Source organism: Phoca vitulina, unplaced genomic scaffold (genome assembly GCF_004348235.1).
Source record: "Phoca vitulina isolate PV1807 unplaced genomic scaffold, GSC_HSeal_1.0 scaffold6, whole genome shotgun sequence".
Lineage (NCBI taxonomy): Eukaryota > Metazoa > Chordata > Mammalia > Carnivora > Phocidae > Phoca > Phoca vitulina.
In genome coordinates this window covers 12,622,283-12,641,174 of record NW_022589709.1, presented here as the reverse complement: position 1 = coordinate 12,641,174, position 18,892 = coordinate 12,622,283, and the positions used below count along the sequence as shown (strand labels likewise).

At 49.5% G+C, this 18,892-nt stretch overlaps 1 protein-coding gene across 5 annotated transcripts in view; it reads right to left on the bottom strand.

The window, feature by feature from the left end:
- The window catches only part of WWC1 (WW and C2 domain containing 1), a 145,628-nt gene extending 127,472 nt beyond the window's left edge, over positions 1 to 18,156 (bottom strand). For 3 of the 5 annotated variants that reach the window (XM_032403677.1, XM_032403679.1, XM_032403681.1), the window contains exon 1: positions 17,859 to 18,156. In XM_032403677.1, the coding sequence (XP_032259568.1) occupies positions 17,859 to 17,977 (119 nt within the window). In that variant the 5' untranslated portion in view covers positions 17,978 to 18,156. The remainder of the gene's footprint in view (positions 1 to 17,858) is intronic. The other 2 variants (XM_032403678.1, XM_032403680.1) reach the window with 1 other exon arrangement.
- Positions 18,157 to 18,892: the final 736 nt, after the last annotated feature.

Genomic DNA, 18,892 nt, shown 5'->3' with positions numbered 1-18,892 from the left:
GCCCACGCTTCCAGCAGCAAGAGGGTAGGGATCACACTAATGAGTGGGAGTTTGCCACACGGGAGTGAGGCCAGGAGCAGGGCCCAGAATCGAACATGTGCTCAGATACAGGAACCACTAAGTCCTACTCATTGCCCCAGAATCAGAACAACTGACTTAGAAGTTCTGAGAAAGAATGACCTAGGGATGGCCAACTGCCTACAGACTCTCCTGGGCATGGCAGCTGCTGTGGTTGGTACCACATGATCCCTGACTCTTATCATAGTTTCTGGTACCAGGTGAGTCCAATTCAAGGTCAGCTCTGTGATTTTTCCAAATCAGCACTGAATTTTCGGACACTGAGTTAACTGTGGTTGCTGGGCTGAAGGGTTATGAGACAGGCTGGGGCCATGCAGGAGGATAAGGGTCATCTAAGGCTGTGATAATGTCTTAACTGTTAACATTTCTGAGTACTGAGTCTGGGCCTTGCAGTCTGCTAAGTGCCTTACATGGAAGGATCCATGCTGCAATTCTCACAATAACCCTTCAAAGTGGGTAGCCTAAGAGCGGGAGCTCTGGAACCAGACAGCCTGAGACTGAATCCCAGCTTTGCCACTTTCTAGCTGTGTGACCTTAGGCAAATTACTTAGCCCCTCCATGCCTCAACTTCCCCCTCTGTAGATGGGGTTACAGCACCTCCCTCAGACGGTTGGGTGAATAAATATAAAACAGTGCGGCACTTAGCGCTCAATAAAATCTTGGCTATTCTTTTAGCCTTATTTGTATGAGGCAAGGAAACTGAGGCTCAACGAGATTAAGCAGCTTGCCCAAGTTTACACAGCAAGTTAGAGGCAGAACTGGTTGGAAACAAAGTTCGCGAATTTATGAACAAATTCTAGATCTGCTGTTAGTAGGTTTCGGGAGGTAGCAGAAACCTCTGGTGGCCTCCAGCTGCAGTCCCACCTGCCCAGCAGTGAGGGCTCCTATTCCCTTCCTTAGATTCTTATGAAATCTCAGCTCCCAGCAGCAGCTTCTTCCCAGAGCCATCTGGTACAGGCTTTTCCTGCTTTTGACCAGGAGAGACTTGACTCAAGGTAGATCGCTTCCAGGCAGGAGCAGGGAGGGAGAGGGTGGATGAGGGAAGACCTCGTGAAGCAGGTGGCATCGCCTGTGGCCTGTGAGGGAGGTGGGGCGTCCATGGATACAGGCGGGGCTGGGACCCGGGCCCACACGGGGAGAATGGCAAAGGGCAGGGCCTGTCTGGGTGCTGCCACTAACCCAGGTGGACCATACGCAGAGGACCAATCAAGGGAGCTCAGGAGCCGCAGCTGACAATGACTGGCACCTACGTGCTACTGGGCACTCTGCAAAGTATTTTAGATAAACTTATTAAAATTGGATGAAGTGTGGTTATATAAGAGGACGTTTTGTTTCTTATACACACACATATAGACAAACACTGAAGTATTTAGTGGCAAAGAGACACGATGTCCAACTTAAGAGTAATAACCAACTTACTTTTTTTTTTAAGTAGGCTCCATGCCCAGCGTGGAGCCCAACATGGGGCTTGAACTCACGACCCTGAGGTCAAGACCTGAGCTGAGATCAACAGACTGAGCCACCCAGGCGCCCCTATAACCAACTTACTCTTAAATGGTTTATCTATGTAATGGTTTCATATGATTACATATGTTTGTATAATATGCACACATATATAGACTCACATACTCACACATAGGGAAAATAAGAGACTATAAGGTAAATGCATAACATGCAAAAACTGGTAAATCCGGGCAAAGGGTATATGGAAATTTCTTATATTTTTGCAATTTTCCTGTGTTTAAAATTATATCAAAATTTAAAAGCTACCAAAAGATGCATGGGAAAGATACAAAAAAAATAAAATCTTTAAAAATAGTATGAGGTCAATACTACTATTACCCCCATCTTATTAATGAGGAAAGTGGGGCAAAGCATGAGAGACATAGGAAATGAGGCAGGACCAGCTTTGAGAAGCTTTGACGGTCAGGCTCAGAAGGTTGTCCCTCAGCAAACTTGGGGGTGGGGGGAGGGCGGCTAAAGAGCATGAGGAGAGGGGTGGTCAGCACTGGTGCAAGACTGATCTGAAAGAAGGCCACAGGTTGGCTAGAAGGGAGAGGCCTCTAGTTTGGTCTCTGTTTTCTAACAAGCCTCAGTAGGAATAAACAGAAAAGGAAGCAGGTGTTGGAGCCTATAAAAGAAAGGGTGGCAGAACTTGGCAGCTAGATGGGGGGAGGGAGGAATCCAGAGGATGGAAACAGGGGTGGCCTGTGTGTAGTGGGGGAACTGGGTACATGGGTACCGGGGGGGGAGGAATACCTACATTTTGCTGCATACCTTTTGGACCTTTAGAATTTGAACCATGCATGTTTTAGTCATTATGGGGGCACCTTCTCATGGGAATGGCAGAAAAGGCAAAGCTGTTTGAGACCAGGACTGGATTCAGGTTTAAATCTGTAGTAGAGTACAGGGTTTGTCTGGACCCAGAAATGATGTCCAGCAGGAAACTGGAAATGGGCACTTGAGGTTTCGCTAGACAAGAGGTAGCAGGAAGCGTGGGGTACAGGACACTACTAGGGAAGAGCAACAGGAGATAAGACCACAAAATGCCCTCCCTTTCCTGGAGAAGAGTGATCGCCAATGGAGGAGGAGGGTCAACACCACCATTAGATGCCTGTGCACTGTTGGAGGGAATGTAAGTTGGTGCGGGCACTAGGAACAACAGTTTGGGGGGCGCCTGGGGGCTCAGCCAGTTAAGCATCTGCCTTCGGCTCAGGTCATGATCTCAGGGTCCTGGGATCCAGTGGCATTGGGCTGCTCAGTGGGGAATCTGCTTCTCCCTCTGCCGCTCCCCCTACTGGTGTGCACGCACGCGCACGCTCTCTCACTCTCTCTCTCTAATAAATAAATAAATAAATAAATAAATAAATAAATAAAATCTTAAAAAAAAACAGTATGTAGGTTCCTCAAAAAATTAAAAATAGAACTACCATATGACCTAGCAATCCCACTTCTGGGTATTTATTTGAAGTAAATGAAAACACTAATTCAAAAATATATCTGCACCCCATGCTCACTGCAGCATCATTTACAACAGCCAAGATATGGAAACAGCCTAAGTGGCCACTGATGAATGAATGAATGGGTAAAGAAAATGTGGTGTATATATACAATGGAATACTACTACCATTAAGAAGAATGAAATCTTGTGTTAACATGGCTGGACCTTGAGGGCATTATGCTAAGTGAAATAAGATAGAGAAAGATAAATACTATATGATCTCATATGTGGAATCCAAAAATAAAACAAAACAAAACAAGCTCACAGATACAGAGCACAGACTGGTGGTTGCTAGAGGCAGGAGGTATGGTGGGCAAAATGAGTGAAGGGGGTCAAAAAGTACAAACTTCCAGTTATAAAATAAATAAGTCCTGGAGATGTAATCTACAGCATGGTGACCATAGTTAACAATACTGCAACTGCCTACTTGAAAACTGCTAACAGCAGATATTAAAAGTTCTCATCACAAGAAAAAAAACTCTATGTATTGAAGGATATTAACTGGACTTACTGTGATGATCATTTTGTAATATATACAAATACTGAATCATTATGTTGTACACCTAAAACTAAATTTACATGTCAATTATATCTCCACAAAATAAATAAAAATTAAAGAAAGACACCAGGAAAGGAGGAGGGTCAGCCAGGTTGTTAGATGCTACAGGGAGGTCGAGGAAGAGCTCATCATGGGGCTCCTGTGACCTTTCTGGAACTGTGATCAGAGGATGAGGTGGGAGGAGGAGGGTGAGTGCTGGAGCATGAGTGGGGGCCAGTGGCTACGGAATTCCTCCATGTTCTTCAGAGGGAGGGGCATGGGGTGAGAGCACACAGACTGAACATTTATTCTTGGAGAGGGAATGCTTGAGCACATTGGAGAAAAATCCACAGATGCCTGACAAAAGGAAGAGACTTCTTTGATATGAGGCCCAAAAAGCAGGCCAGGTTGTGGCAGAGGCCAAAGGGACTCTAGTCCTGGTTGGGTTCAGGGGTTCTCAACCTTAAGATGGCATCAAAATCACTTGAGGGTTCTTTTCACACACATGGAGTCTGGGTTCCACATAATCCATGGGTTCTGATTATGTTGACTGGGGCTGGGCCTGGAAATCTGCATTTGAGCCACTTAGGAGGTTCTGATGTATGCAATCAACAGATGATGCCAGACTCAGGGGGAACCTGGCTCCCTGGCCAAAGTTAAGAAGAAACCCTGTTGGTTGCCACCACAGTGAGGACCACAATCTACTCACTGGAATTAAGACGACCTGTATGAAGAGGGAGACAGGGGATCATTAAAGATGTATCTTTTTTAAAGTTAAAAGCAAACCCAGTTTTCCTAATTATAGAATCTTTACAACTTTATGGCTTGACCTCTGATATCATTCACAAGGACTTATTTTCTGATACAGCATCCTCTTCATTTTCCTGATCTGTAATTATTTTATGTTTTTATTATTTGTCTGTAAGCTCCACGAGGGGCGACGTTAGCCTTTATCCACTGCTGAACCCCCTTCCTAGTACAGCTCCCACCAGGAACCAAATACACACAGGGAGTGGCATCCTTTTGTTTCAGTTCTACCCACTGTACGACAGAAGTGGAAAGTAATTCATGCCCAGTTAGAGCCATTTCGGGCCTGAGATGACCCAAATGACTTCTAGTGAACCCAAAACAAACATCCTACAGGATGTTCTGCTGAGCAAGCAAGAATGCCGCAGACCAAGCCCATATGCTGGGCAGATACCAAGAGTCCAAGAGGAACTTGATTCTTGCTAAGTCTTTTGTGTCAAAGTAATAAGAGATGGAGCTCTCTCGAACACAGTCAGTAAGGAGGGTGAAGCAAAGATGCCGATCACCACCACGGACCAAGGAATTTGGTCAAGGACATTCATCCCTGGGGGGTGGATTTTGAAAAACCAACTCTACTCAAAAAAATAGCTCACTCACCCTGCTTCCTGAAGAGGGACATCTGCTAAAACAGGAGTAGAGCAAACACAAAAGTCTGGCCTCTCCAAACAGATCCCGAGCAACTGGAAGAAGTTGCCACTGCAGAAATCAGCATAGTGAAAGAGGCTCTGGTCTGAATTACCAGGAATAAGTCAGTGTTGCTCTCCCTGACCGCCTTGCCTGATCTACACGATGGTGAAGAACATGCATTTTGGGGGCAGGCAGACTGAATTTGAATCCCAGTTCTGCCACTTATTAGCTTACAATCGTGGGCAAGGTTTCAAACCCCTATGCATCACTTTCCCCATCAGCAGAATGGAGACGGTATCATTCTTACCTCATTGGGCTGCTATGAGAATTAAATTGGATAATGCATTAAAAGCCCACAGCCCAGATCCTGGCACAGTCTAAGGTCTTAATAAATGTTAGCTATTATTAGTTCTTACCCACAGGCTATGATCTATATGGTGACAATGTCTGCATGCCCCACTCTCTTGGAGTCTCAAGGACACAGATGTGTGCATGAAATCCAGACGGGGTTCTGCTGAGGTCAGACAGAAGATGTGCTGGAGGCCCAACCCCTGGGCCTGCAACTCCACAGCAGCTTAGACCAATTTGTCCAAAACCATTACTGCTACAATAGGAATTTAAAGATTTTCACATTAAAGTAAAGATGAGCCTAAATCTCTCTGAACCTTAACACGCCAGGAAAGAAATCACAAGACAGGTACAGCAAGGTGACTGACATCCGCCAAAGATCTACTTCTCCCCTCCCACAACTACTTTTTAAGTATTTCCTAAATCATCTCAATTATTCTATATAGAACTGTACAAATCTTTAGTTTTAAAAACTTCTAGGGGGTACTTTCATATAATCTCACTGAAACCTGTTTATAAAACCATTTGACCTATAGTCGCGGTTCTCCAATCTGGGCTCTACCCTGGAAATCCCGTGCCCAGGCCATACCCCAGTCCAATTAAACCAGAATGTCTGGGAGTGGGCCAGACATGGGTACTTTTTGCACTCCCTTCCTGTGAGACTAATATGCAACTGAACTTGAGAACCATTGACTGATCCTTTTGTCCCCCAGCTCCAAACACAACCTCCTATCCTCCGTTGTGGAAAGGAGATCAAAGGTTATTATTCCCCCATGGTAGAGCAATGGAGACTAGGCATCAGGGAAGGCAAGTGACTTGTTACTCCGAAGAAGGGCCAGAAACAGAATCTAAAACTCCCAACTGGGGACATTCATTTCCTGACTCTGCACTCCTACTGCCTGCCAGCCACTGGGCTACCTAATAACCATGAATGCAGAACACACGGGTGGTCATGCTGTTCTACTACAGTGTAAGGTGCCATGGGGCCCAGGCAAGGCACAGGGGAAGGCCTTTCTAACCGTCGTGTGTGAGATGAACCTCAATGTAAAGAAGATGTCAAGCAATGGTGGGGTCTGCTGAAGGAAGTGTGAAGGTCCAGCTTGCACACTAAAAGTCTGGGGATGATACTAAAATGGTCATAAGCCAATGAAGACCATTTCCACTGGCTGCCCCTACCTGTGCTCAGAAGGTTCTTTAAATCTGGTCAGTTTTTGCCTGCAATCACTAACAAAATATCTTAGGTCATTCTGGCTGCAAACATTTGGCCAGTGGTTCTGAGACTTGAGGGGCAGGAGAGTCAAGTTTTGGATTTAGTAGTTGGGATGTGAGAATCTGCCTTTCTTTTCTTTCTCTTTTTAGGATTTTCTTTCTTTATTCAAGAGAGAGAGAGAGCACAAGCAGGGGGAGCTGCAGAGGAGAGGGAGAAGCAGGCTCCCTGCTGAGCAGGGAGTCGGATGTGGGGCTCAATCCCAGGACCCCGGGATCATGACCTGAGCCGAAGGCAGCCGCTTAACCAACTGAGTCACCCAGGCACCCCGAGAATCTGTGTTTCTAACAAGTTCCCAGAAGAAGCTGATGTGCTAGTCTGGGACCACATTTTGAGAACTTGGGCTGGGTGACCAGTAAGGAAGCTGGAGAAATACCCACGGTCTCCACTGCAGCTGGTCAATGTTTGTTTTATGTCAGCGATGGAAATAAAGCACTCAGGCTGGTTTAGAAACTCCTTGAACTGTTAAGATACCTTTCAGTAGTCTTGTCTAGCAAAAGTCATTGTTTACTGGAAAGATGTTTACCTCTGAAGTATGATCAGTTTTCCCAGAAAAACAGGAAGAAAGTGGTTTATGTCCAAGAAATCTGGTACTCAAAATATATGAATTGAGCAGTAATTACATAATGATTGATAAAGCTATAAAATGTACTGAGGAGGGGCGCCTGGGTGGCTCAGCTTATTAAGCATCTGCCTTCGGCTCAGGTTGTGATCTCAGAGTCGTAAGATCAAGCCCCACATCTGGCTCCCTGCTCAGTGGGGAGCCTGCTTTCTCCCTCTCCCTCTTCCCCTCCTCTCCACTTGTGCTCTCTCTCTCAAATGAATAAATAAAATCTTTAAAAAAAAATAAGATAAAATTTATTTATTCATTTGAGAGAGACAGAGACAGAGAGAATGAGAGAGCACAAGAAGGGGGAGCTGCAGAGGAGAGGGAGAAACAGCTTCCCTGCTAAGCTGGGAGCCTGACGTGGGGCTCGATCCCAGGACCTGGAGATCATGGTCTGAGCCATAAAGGCAGATGCTTAACCACCTGAGCCACCCAAGCACCCAAATAAATAAAATTTAAAAATAATAATAATAATAAAATGTACTGAGGAGGCCTTAATTCCTGCGTTTAGAACTATCTGGAGAGTGGAACTTGAATATAATGACACACCTCTAATTCGGTTTTGGCTAACCCTATGAGGTATGTTCTAACATTCTCTTATTGCCAGTGAGGATACTGAGGCTCAGGAGGATTTAAGTAACTTAACCAAGCTCACAGAACTAGCCAGTGACAAGGCTGAGATATAAAATCCAAATTGTGGTCAAGGGGACCAGCAATGGACAATGTCTCCCTCAAGGGTTTGTGAGGATTCAGCGAGGAGAGGGACTTGCCTCTTCTACACACCTCCCCTGCACTCCCGAGGGCTGAAGTCGGACTGGGGGCAGGGGGCCCTGAAAGTTCCCAAGGGTGAAGGAGCCCAGCAACCCTTTCTCGGCAGAACAGCTCAGCATGGATGTCCTGGCTCAGTGCCACTGAGAAACAGATATAACTGTTTCCTCTGATCCTCTCCTGAGTATGGATATACAGATCCTATACATTCTTTTTTTTTTTTTTTTTAAGATTTTATTTATTTATTTATTTATTTGACAGAGAGAGAGAGAGAGAGAGAGAGAACAAGCACAAGTAGGCAGAGTGGCAAGGCAGAGAGAAAGGGAGAAGCAGGTTCCCTGCTGAGCAGAGAGCCCCCACTCGGGGCTCGATCCCAGGACCCTGGGATCATGACCTGAGCCAAAGGCAGACACTTAACTGACTGAGCCACCCAGGCGCCCCTAGATTCTAGACATTCTGATGTAAAGAGAAGTCCCTCTGGCTTCCAGAATCCCCTGACTTCCTGCTTCCCTGTGCTTTATTTCACAACAGAGGAGAAAATACCAGATTTTGCCGCCACTGGGCTTCAGGGTAGCCAAAGAACTAGGACAATGGTATGCTCATAGCAATCATAGCCATGCAGGGAAACAGTGCCTGCTCCCAAAACCACTTCCTCTCGCTCTCTTAGCGTAAGAAGGAGGACCAGGTTACCTCACCTGCTTTCTTGGGTTTCCCCGTCTGTGAAACAGGAATAATATGGTACTCTCCCAGCCTACTGGGAGGACTCAATGAATCGACTGCCAATGGCTGTACAGGGCAAAGACCAGCAGCAACACCTGGGGACCGGTTGACATGCAGATTTCCAGGCCCCACAACAGCCCTACTGAGGCAAACTGGGGTGGGGAGGGAGGTCGGAGTTGGGGAATGGGATTTAACAAGCCCTCCAGGTGGCTCTGATGCTTCCGCAAGTTTGACAACCTCTGCTCTAAAATATAAGCTCCACGAGGACAGGATTTCTGTTGGTCTACCGAGTCCCCAGTGCTGGAATAATGCCTGGCATATTACAGACATCCTAGCCATTCACAGGCACTCAATAAATATTTTTGAATGATTAAATGAGTCCAGATGAAACAGAGGAGGAAGGAAAACCAAGATCCAGATAGCCTGGCATTTCTAACTGTATTTGCATAGCTTGATGACTCTCTCACTAATTTGTAGTAAATATTACAAGTTGCAGACTGACTGTTGCACCTCACCCTTGCATTCCCAGCTCCTAGCGCAGTGCCCAGCTCATCCTGATAGGCTCCTGGCAACACCCTGTTGAAGGCACAAATGTCTCCCAGTTCCAAATCTAAGTTCACCCCACAACTGCCAACAGGTGCAGCAGATGGGTCTGTCCCTCCATCTTCCTAAGATGGGTAAAAGAATTCCAGAGAACACCAAGCCCCCAGTTGTAATGCAACTTATCTGTTTAACTGTTTGCCCTTCTCCCTCACCCAAGGGTACACCCTGCTGCCACAGGGACTTTGCTCTGATCCTCAGCACTGGCACCGGAGCCTGAAGCCCAGTAGGCACTCAATAAATACCTGCTGAATGAATGGCCAACCCCTGACTGGGTGGGACGTGATAAATACCAATGCCCTTCTGCACCACTGCCGTGCGAAAATCAGCAAGAGGTTGGGGGGGGGGGGGAGGACTTCTGGAGTGAAGAGACGCGGTATCAAGCAGTTACAGATGAATTCCAGATACCTCCAGTTTCTGCAGCAGCCTTTTCAGTTCTGCCATGACAACTGTGATTCCTTACCCCTGCTTCACGCACAGCCCCGGTGCCAGCTCTCTGGCAAGTCATTTCACTCCAGAAATTCCAAAGAAGGGCTTGTCTCCGATAAGACCGGGGTGGGGGGAAAAGAATTTATTGACTTACTTATCTAATGAGTGCTGCCGAGGTGGTTTGCAAGCTCTGATGTCAACGTGGCTCACATGAGCCCTGGTTTACCAGAAGACACTGGAGTTGGCAAGGAAGGAACGATCGTTCGAGTTCCTCTACGGATGCCCAGGAGGGCAAATGCGCCTCACCGGGAAGAGCTGCCATTAGAAAGCCTGACGTGCACTTGGCACTGGGCTAAGACTTGCCGTGTCTGGTGTCATCTCATCCTCGGGGGTAGGCACGTCCTACTCTGAGGAGAAGAAATTTATTCGAGGTCACCTACTACATGTAAAGACAGAGCCAGAACTTGATTTGGTGCCCTGTGAAGATCTTTACGAAGACCTTATCTATGGCAGGGAATGTGCGGTATCGTGGGACCGATGTTTGGCTGGAAGCACACAATCATTTTTCTCCTCAGTGAACAATACACTGATAGGTGTGTTTCTGTTGATTCCTCTGTAGTCAAAAAGTTCCTTTTCCCTCTTCTTCCCTCTCTCTCTGCCCTTCCTCTCTCCGAATTTACTGAGAGTGCAGCGGTGCAAAGAGTAAGGCTTTGAAATCAGATGGACCTCGATTCAGATTCCAACTCTGCCTCTTTCTACCTGTCTGACCTTGAGCTTGTCACTTGCCCATTCTTATTAGCCTCAGTTTCCCCATTTGCAAAATCCCAGAAAACTACAATGAGCAACAGTGCTTGGCATATGACAGGTACTGGATAGAAATGATAAAATGTAACTATTATTATCTTCGCTACCACCAACGTTAAAACCAGTTATTGTTCGCCTTGTTAGCAGTACAAAGACAAGCCATGTGCTTGGAAGAAATTCCTGGAATACAAAGTGAAATGCTCACAGAGCCCTAACTACCTAAGAAAAGCCACAACAGATGCAAGATCAGAAGGCTGTCCCAAGGTCACCTCATCCTAGCAGCCACCTGATGCCTGTATCTTGATACTTTATCCTTCCAAGTCAGGTACCAGTCAGTGGATCGGAAGAGCTGCCCCACTGACCAATCAAACAAGCAACCGCCACTGGGCGGGGAGAAAGCTGGCGTGGGGACGGCGGGGCTGCCATGGAACCGGGGAGGGGGGGCACGGCGGGGCTGCCACGGAACTGGGGGGGGAGGGGACGGCGGGGCTGCCACGGAACCGGGGGTGGGGGGGACGGCGGGGCTGCCACGGAACTGGGCCCAGCAACAGCAGGCAGCCGGCTGGGGAAAGTCAGCAGCTGCCGCTGGCCTGGGGTCCTGGCTGCCAACGAGTGATGAATGGAGCAGGGGAAGAAAACAGGCAACAAAGGTGTCCCTAATCTTGATGCAGCTTCATTTTTTTTTTTTTTTTTTTCTGGCTGACCATTGAGGGAGAACTTAAGCCTGGGTCCTTTTTCTTTGGCAGACATTTGAAACTGAAAGATCCCATTTCTTCCCAACGGTGAGATGTCATGGGTAGAAGCATTGAAGAGGCAATTGTGGGGGGTTAAGGGGGGGTGGAGAATGTGACCCACCACACTTGTCCATTTTTAGCCCCCTCCACCCCGTCCAGCATCTTTAGAAAATGTTCTGTGTTCTCCCAACACAGCAACAGCGAACGCCTGTCTCCGCCTCAATCTCCCCCCATTATTTTGGCAAGAGGTTTTCTGCTCAGGAGCTGGAGGCTTAATGGCCTGCTGCTGAAGGTTGAATAACAAAACACCACTGTATCCAGTTTCTGAGTTTTCTCTTCTTTTATCTCACTCTGAAACAGGGATTCAAGGCAGCGGAGAAGCTTGTCAGCAGCAAGCAGAGCCTCTCGCTGTTCTGCCTGAGGGTTTGCAGCCGGCTGGCCCTGTCCATGCTGCGAGACGCAGGGCGTGTGAACTTTTCACACACACTCAGCCCAGACACGGCCATCGGCCCTGTCCAAGTGGAAACCCCAGGAGATGTCACCCCAGCCATTTCCCCAAGAGAAGCAGATTTCTCTGGTCCAGGGCCCCTGACTGAGCTGGCGGCTGCAGGTCCTCATCGCCTGGAGGGAGGCAGACATGGCCCGAGACAGCTCCTGACAGTCAGCATGGACAGCCGACTACCCCTCACTTGGCAACCCCTGCAAACGCCACCAAAACCTGACCAAGGCTTCTTCCAAACCAGGAAGCTCTGCAGCAACACGCCGGCCACCTTCCAACTCCCACTTATTTGAGCCTTGTCTCTCCTTATGTGCACCTGAGCTTGGTGTTCCAACCCTCCCGGTAACTAAGGCAACCTGATTCCCTTCTCTTCAAAAGAGCAGTGTTTCATAGCTACCTGGGATCCCGGGGGATTGGAGAATCAGGTCAGTTTGGCTAGGCAAAAAGCCGGGGAGGTGATGACAGAGAGTAGCTGCCTTGGCTACTAATTCCCTGGCCACTGGGAACATTTACCCAAGCGACTTGGAAACGACTCTGAGCTCTCGACACACACTGTATCCTTTAGAATTTCTTTGCCTCTGTTTCTGTTCTCGCTTTCCCAGAGCTCTGGTTAGCTGGCTGCTCCCAGAAGGTGGGGTTTTTGCCCAACAGCCTCCTAATCCACACTGAGGATCTCACAGGCCCCTCTGATCAGGCTTCCTCAGCAACATTATCTCCCTGAGATGCACAGCACATTTGCTTCAGCTCAGGAATAAATGGCAACTTTCAAGGCCACCTTACTGACAGGGCACTCTGAAACAGCTACAGTTAACTTGAGTGTGGACTCAAGACTGCCACTACCTGGACTCTGATTCGGGTGCATCACCTACTGGTGACCTTGAGCAACTTACTTTACCTTTCTAAGTCTCAGTATCCTTATCTGAACACAAAAATAATAACAACAGTACTTACCTCACAGGGTTGGCAAAAGGATGAAATGAATCCCAAAAGAAAAGGCTCAGCCCAATGAGGAGCATAGAGTAAGTTCAGTACCATAGCATTCCTAGGACACGACTCACAAATGGTTGGGACAGATGAAAGAAAACTGCTGGTCTACACAGTCAGAAAGGATTATGGAAAATAACTCAGCCACAAGCATAAAATATTCCCAAATTATTACAGTGGGTGAGGAGAGACTGGATCTGATTTTTAGGGAAAAGTTTGCATTAAAGAAAGTGGGAAGGAGACCTTTCCTAATGATTCAAGGTGTGACCTTGGGCAGGTAAGTAAGTCACTTGCCTCTGAGTCTTAGTTTCATCAGTGAAATGAGAGGGATGGGTTACACGACCGGAAAAGTCCATCCCAGCTACAAACTGCTACAGAGCCGAGCAGAGACTCAGTCTCCATTTGATTTAAGTGTCCCGTAGGCATGTTCTAGTAAAAGCGAAAAGAACTGGCATTCCCAAGCGCCTCCTGGGTATCAGGCTCTGTGCTAACTGCTCTACCTGACTCAGTTTATTTAATGTCCATAACTGCTCTTGACAACTATGTGTACCTCCCTATTGTAGAAAAGACAAAAGCCAAGGCTTGCAACTTGCCAAGGTCACTCAGGTAGCAAGGCTCACCCTCTTTCCACTGTCCACATTTGCTCTCAGGTTAACCATGGCCCGGCCACACCAGCATGGCTACCGGTAAGTGAAATCCTGCTTGTCCCCACTCCATTCCCCAAGGCCAAATCCCCTAGGCAACGGGGCCCAGGCGGGGTAGCAGTGCAGTGCAGCAGTCAGATGTGTGGGTTCTGGCGTCAGTGCGCCCAGCATCCGCATCTCACCTCCAAAAAAGTTGGCTTTCACCAAACTCAGCCCCCCCTGAGCCTCAGGTTCCTCATAGATCATTGTACCTATTTCCCAGGGTTGTCCGAGGGATTAAAGGAAATCACCCATATAAAGCTCTCAGCAGACTGCCTGAATACAGTAAACGCTCAGTCATTACTTCCTACCTCGCTGAACAGGAGGGCATATAGGCAGTGATGAGCAGTTTCTAAATTAATCTATGGCAAGAGTATGGACCTGGCGTCCAAGAGCCCCCGAAATTATGTGCCAAAAACTGTATTTGTACTTTTCTTCAGGAAACATCTTTAACCTTTGTCAGATTCTCAGAAGGATCTGTGGCCAGAAGGAGGTTCAGATCTTTTGACTGTAGACCCAACTTCCTACAATATAAATTATTTCTGAAATAACAGGACTAGCAAATGTTCCTCAAATCATGAGAGAAGTTGCTGAGTCCTCTCAACATGGCCTCTTAGCCATGTGGGCCTCCAGGACTTATCACATAGCCCCAGAAACCGTGCCCACAGAGCTCCCGGTGGTTCCTGGAAGAAGGTCTGAACATACACCACTGAATGAGCAGGAATTAGGCTTCAGGAACCTTCTCTGGCAGGGCCAGTTCAAACAATCCGTTCTTCCTTGGAGAACAATCAGCGTATTTGTTTTCGCATACCACTAAGTTAAATACACAAGGAATGCTGGCCCTTTGCTGGAAGCTCCCAGAAGCACCCAGAGTTATTCTGCTCCAAGGGGCTGTGGAGGCCAGAGCACCTGATTCTCCAGGCCAGCCTTGTCTCAGGAGGAGCCTGCGGGCCGTTGGAGCCTTTGGCCCAGTAGGCAGGGCCCACGCTGCCCACTGGACCCTCTCGGGTTGTTGGGACAACCGTCCTCAGGAATTTCGGCCTCCCAGTCTTGCCCTGGGTGAGAAGAGGAGAGAGTTGGCAAGGCCGGCTGCCTAGCTGCTCTTCCAGCCCGCTGGTGAAAGGGGAAGCGGAAAACCGGATTCCCTACCCCCAGCAGCCTCCAGGCCGGACAGCGCACAAAACAGCTCGGCCCCAGAGGGAGGAATGTGCCAAGACATTCTTCAGGGTTGGTAACCCGAGACGCTATTTTGTTCTTCGTGGCTAAGAAATCACTTTTCTGACTGAAGGACCGTTTGACTTACTTCTTTTCAATTCAAGGGAATGGGTGGGCATCTCCTTGATTCAGGTAAGGAAAAAGCCAAGACAAATGTAAACACACACACACACACACACACACACACACACACGCTTAAGGAGAAGAATTTTTTTTTACGTTTTCTTTTGTTTAAGAGCATTAATTAGTTGCAGAGATATAACTACCTTGGCAGAATTTATCTCCCCCACCCCACCACCCCAAAAATGTCTGGCTCTTTTTCGCTTTATTTTTTTTTTCTTCTTCCTTGTTACAATCCCTCTTCCCCTTCTGCCATGGGGTCAGGAGGGGTAAGGCGAGGCCAAGGAGTCTGAAACCACATCTGAGACCTGACAGGGTCCTGCAAACATCTCATCAACTGTCTTCTCACACCAATGAAGCACTTACTTGTACCTCAGAGAGGTCAAGCGATTTACCCGAGGCCACACAGGTAAGATTATAAGACAGAAATCCCGAACGGGGTGTGCAGGAAATTCCAGAGCTCTTTCCCCAAATTTTCAGTTAGCCCACCATAACAGTGACCCCAGGGTTGTGCTAGGAACACCTCAGGGCCCTAAACTCCGGGGCCCCCCACCCACCCAGTGTGGGTGGGATGACCAGGAGGTACGAAGATGCATTAAAACCAATGACTTGCAAGGTGAAGAAAGTGAGTGGCTCAGTTAAATGCCACTATGTTTTTAATTCCTCTCCAATGCTTGCCAATCTGCCTAAAAATAAAGGCTGGGCATACCTGTTGCTGGGATATGGGCAAGCTACAGTACAGAGCTAAAATATAATGGTGCTGGATTGGGTTTTTTTCCCCCCTCTACTGTTTCTAAACAGGATTCTTTCTATTTATGACAACGGATATTACTAGTTTCCCATATGTGAAAGTGGTTCAAAAATTTTCAAACTGAGTTGATTTAAAGTCAAGTATTAAGTAAGCAACAGTGCTAGTCCATTGAGCACAAAACCATGGTGGTGGTTCACATGATACTAAAATTTGAAAAATAATGCTCTAGCCAAGTCAGTTTTCCACTTGCCCTCGTCCAGGGGTAAAAAATTACTGTTGTTTGAGAGGCTTTCTCAGAGCCCCAGAGAAGTCCCTAGATTCATGACCTCGGGTGAGTTAGCAGCGCTGGGTGTGGGGCTGTCCCAGTCCTCCAACATCCAACTGCTGACAGCACAGTGGCCTCAGTAAGCTGCAGGGACCAAAACCAGGCAGGAAATAGAAGACTGAACTTGCGTCTGTTCTAGAAGAGAACAAGGGGCTGCCCCGTTCACCAACGCGGCAACAGCGTCCCTGGGGCAGATGCCCCTGAGTGGGGCGGGGACAGAAAGTGAGTCAGGACAGATTTGGAGGTCAGAACTTCAGAGCTTGTAAAGAATCTGGCATATGGTGAGTGGTGGAAAGATCAAGATATTCAAGCAAATCACACCTCTGGGCCTCAAATTTTCTCTTATGTTTGAAAGTAAGAGCTGGGCTCTGATCATCTACGTCCCTTCCAACTTTTAGAGTTCTTCTATTACTCCTTCCCTTCCAAGCAAACCATTAATCTGACAAACGGGGAACCTGGGGCTCAGAGGTTAAAGCAGCTTGCTCATGGGATGTTTTCTCTAGCATTAAAAATTTCTCTTCCAAGGCCACCTGGCTGCCTCAGTCAGTACAGCACGCGAATCTTGATATCGGGGTGGTGAGTTCAAGCCCCACATTAGGCGTAGATATTTTTTTTTTTAATTTCTCTTCCAGATTACATTAATGAGACATCCAGCATGGAAGAATGATGAGAATAAAGCAAGTGCCCAGTAAATGTTAAATGAATGAACTTAAAGTGCTCACAGAAACTACTGGGAATCTCAACTCAAGTTTTCTTTCTGCCTCTTTTTTTAAACCTTCACCTTGCTACACACCCCATCTTGGACTTCTGGGACCTCCATCCCAACCCTACAAGATGAAGGGTCCAAAAAATTCACCTCTATTGCTTTACAGGCACCTGATACCCAAGGTCGCACTGACCAGGTGAAAAGTCCACATTCCTAAGACACTATGACCACAGATCAGGACAACAAGGACAACAAAGAAATCTCAGAGGGTGGTCCTCTTCCCCTCCAGCCCACCCCGGGATATACATGGGGATGGTGTGTGTAAAGAAATGCCAAGGCATCAAAACCGGGAAAAAAGTCTGGAAGCTAAGAGCCACACCAGTCATCTCAGACTCCACCTGCCTCAGGCAAAAGAAAAAAAAAAAAAAATCCCGTGCTACAGTCGGCTTGGTGCCCACCAAGGTCCAAGGTCAGGACGCGCTGGTGCAGGGCTGAGGAGCTCCGGCCCCCAGAGGAAGAAAGGGAGGAAAACGAGGTGATGGGCTGGGCTTTGCGGGAGGCCCCTCACCTCCATCTATATCCTAACAGCTTCCAAGTTGCTGTAAGATTCCTGGAGAACCAGTCTTCCCCATCAGCCCTCCCCCCCCCACCCTTCCTTTCCTTCCCACTCCCGGCCTCCAGGCCCCCTGGCTGCTCCTATGCTCTTCTCAGAGCCTCCCAGGAACCTGTCAAAAACCACACTCCGGGCCGCCTTCCCCTCCGCCTAGTGTCCTTCCTCCAGCAGTTTCCCACTGAATCCTGGGTCCCTACTACCCCCTCCAAACCAGATGATTCCCCATCTCCCCCCCTCACACACACACACATGCTGGGGAAAGCCTCCCCGGGAAGCCCCAGAATCACACTGCTAGGTTGCTTCCCCAGCCCCCGCCCGACCTCTTCCTAAAGGGGGCGGGGGGGCGGGGCTAGAGCTTAAGGTCAAAACTCTGGGCAGGTGCCGGCTGGGGCCTAAGTCCTCCATCGGGGATGGCGGTGGGACTGCCTGGGCCAACCCACTGGCGGTCCTCTCCTCCCAGCAGCCCACCCTGGCAGCCGCAGCGCTCCAGACGGCGGGGGATTTTGGGGGGGGGCAGCAAACTGAAGAAAGCGCAAGAGGCTCAGAGAGTTCCCTTGCACCCCCGGCCCAGTCCCGGCTGGTGGCCCCTGGGGCAGGAGGGAACGGGAGGTGTGGGGGCTCCCCGGGGTCCTACCTGTCCCGCGGGTCGATCCAGCTGGTGGTGCGGTTCGTGTGATCTATGTAATAGACCTTGCCGTCGAAGTCGCGCGCCTCCTCCCAGCCCTCCGGCAGGGGCAGCTCTGGCCGGGGCATCTTCCCGAGCGCGGCCCGCGCTCCCCCATGCAGCTCCCGGCCGCCGCGGGGGCCCACGGCTCAGCGGCTCCGGCCGGCCGTACCCAGCCCGGGTGGCCGCCGAGGCACCATGATGGCGGGGGTGGGGGAGGGAGTGGCGCCCGCGGACTGGGGGCCCTAGTGGGGGCCGGCCGGGGTGGCGCCGCGGTCCATGCGGCCCTGCGGCTCCGGCCCGGCGCCGCCGGCTGCTCCCGCCGCCGGCCTCTCACGCTGCCATGTGCGCCCGCAGCGGCGCGGTGCGGGTCCGGGTACGCTCCCGGCCGGCGGGGCAGAGCGAGCCGAGCGCAGCTGCCGCCTGCCCTCCTCCGCCGCGCGGCGCGCTGCGCCCTCCACGCCGCCGCCTGCAACCGCCGCCTCCCCCTCTTCCTCCCCTTGGCGCGGCGCCGTCGCCCCTCTCCGCTGCGGCGTTCTGCGCTCGCTCGCTTTGCGACTTCTGCCTCCGCCAGGTGCGGCTCGGGTGCTGCAGGTAACCGCGCTGCCCCGGAAACGGGAGGCGGAGCGCCGGGCGCCTGGGTTCCCGGGTCCCCTCCCCGCGCCCAGGGCTGCGAGGGCGGGTCCTAGGACCCGAGACGCGCCCCCTCGTGGGACAGTCCGAACCGCCGGCCGCCCCTACACCGCCCCTGCGAGGGGAAAGGGAGACCGCCCCTTACCTGGGTCCGGGACACCGACTGGAGCCCTCGGTGGCTGGAGCAAGAGCCGCTACGCCCCTGCTTTCCAACGCTCCTGACTCCGCACCTCGCGTCTAAGGTTCTTGGTACAGGTGGCCCCAAATCTTACAACTCCCCACTTCTCTTTTGTGTAGAATCAGGAGTCAGGCAAGAAGTGGTTAAATGGAAACATTCTTGCAATTCAGGGAACATAAGTTTTCCTGGATCT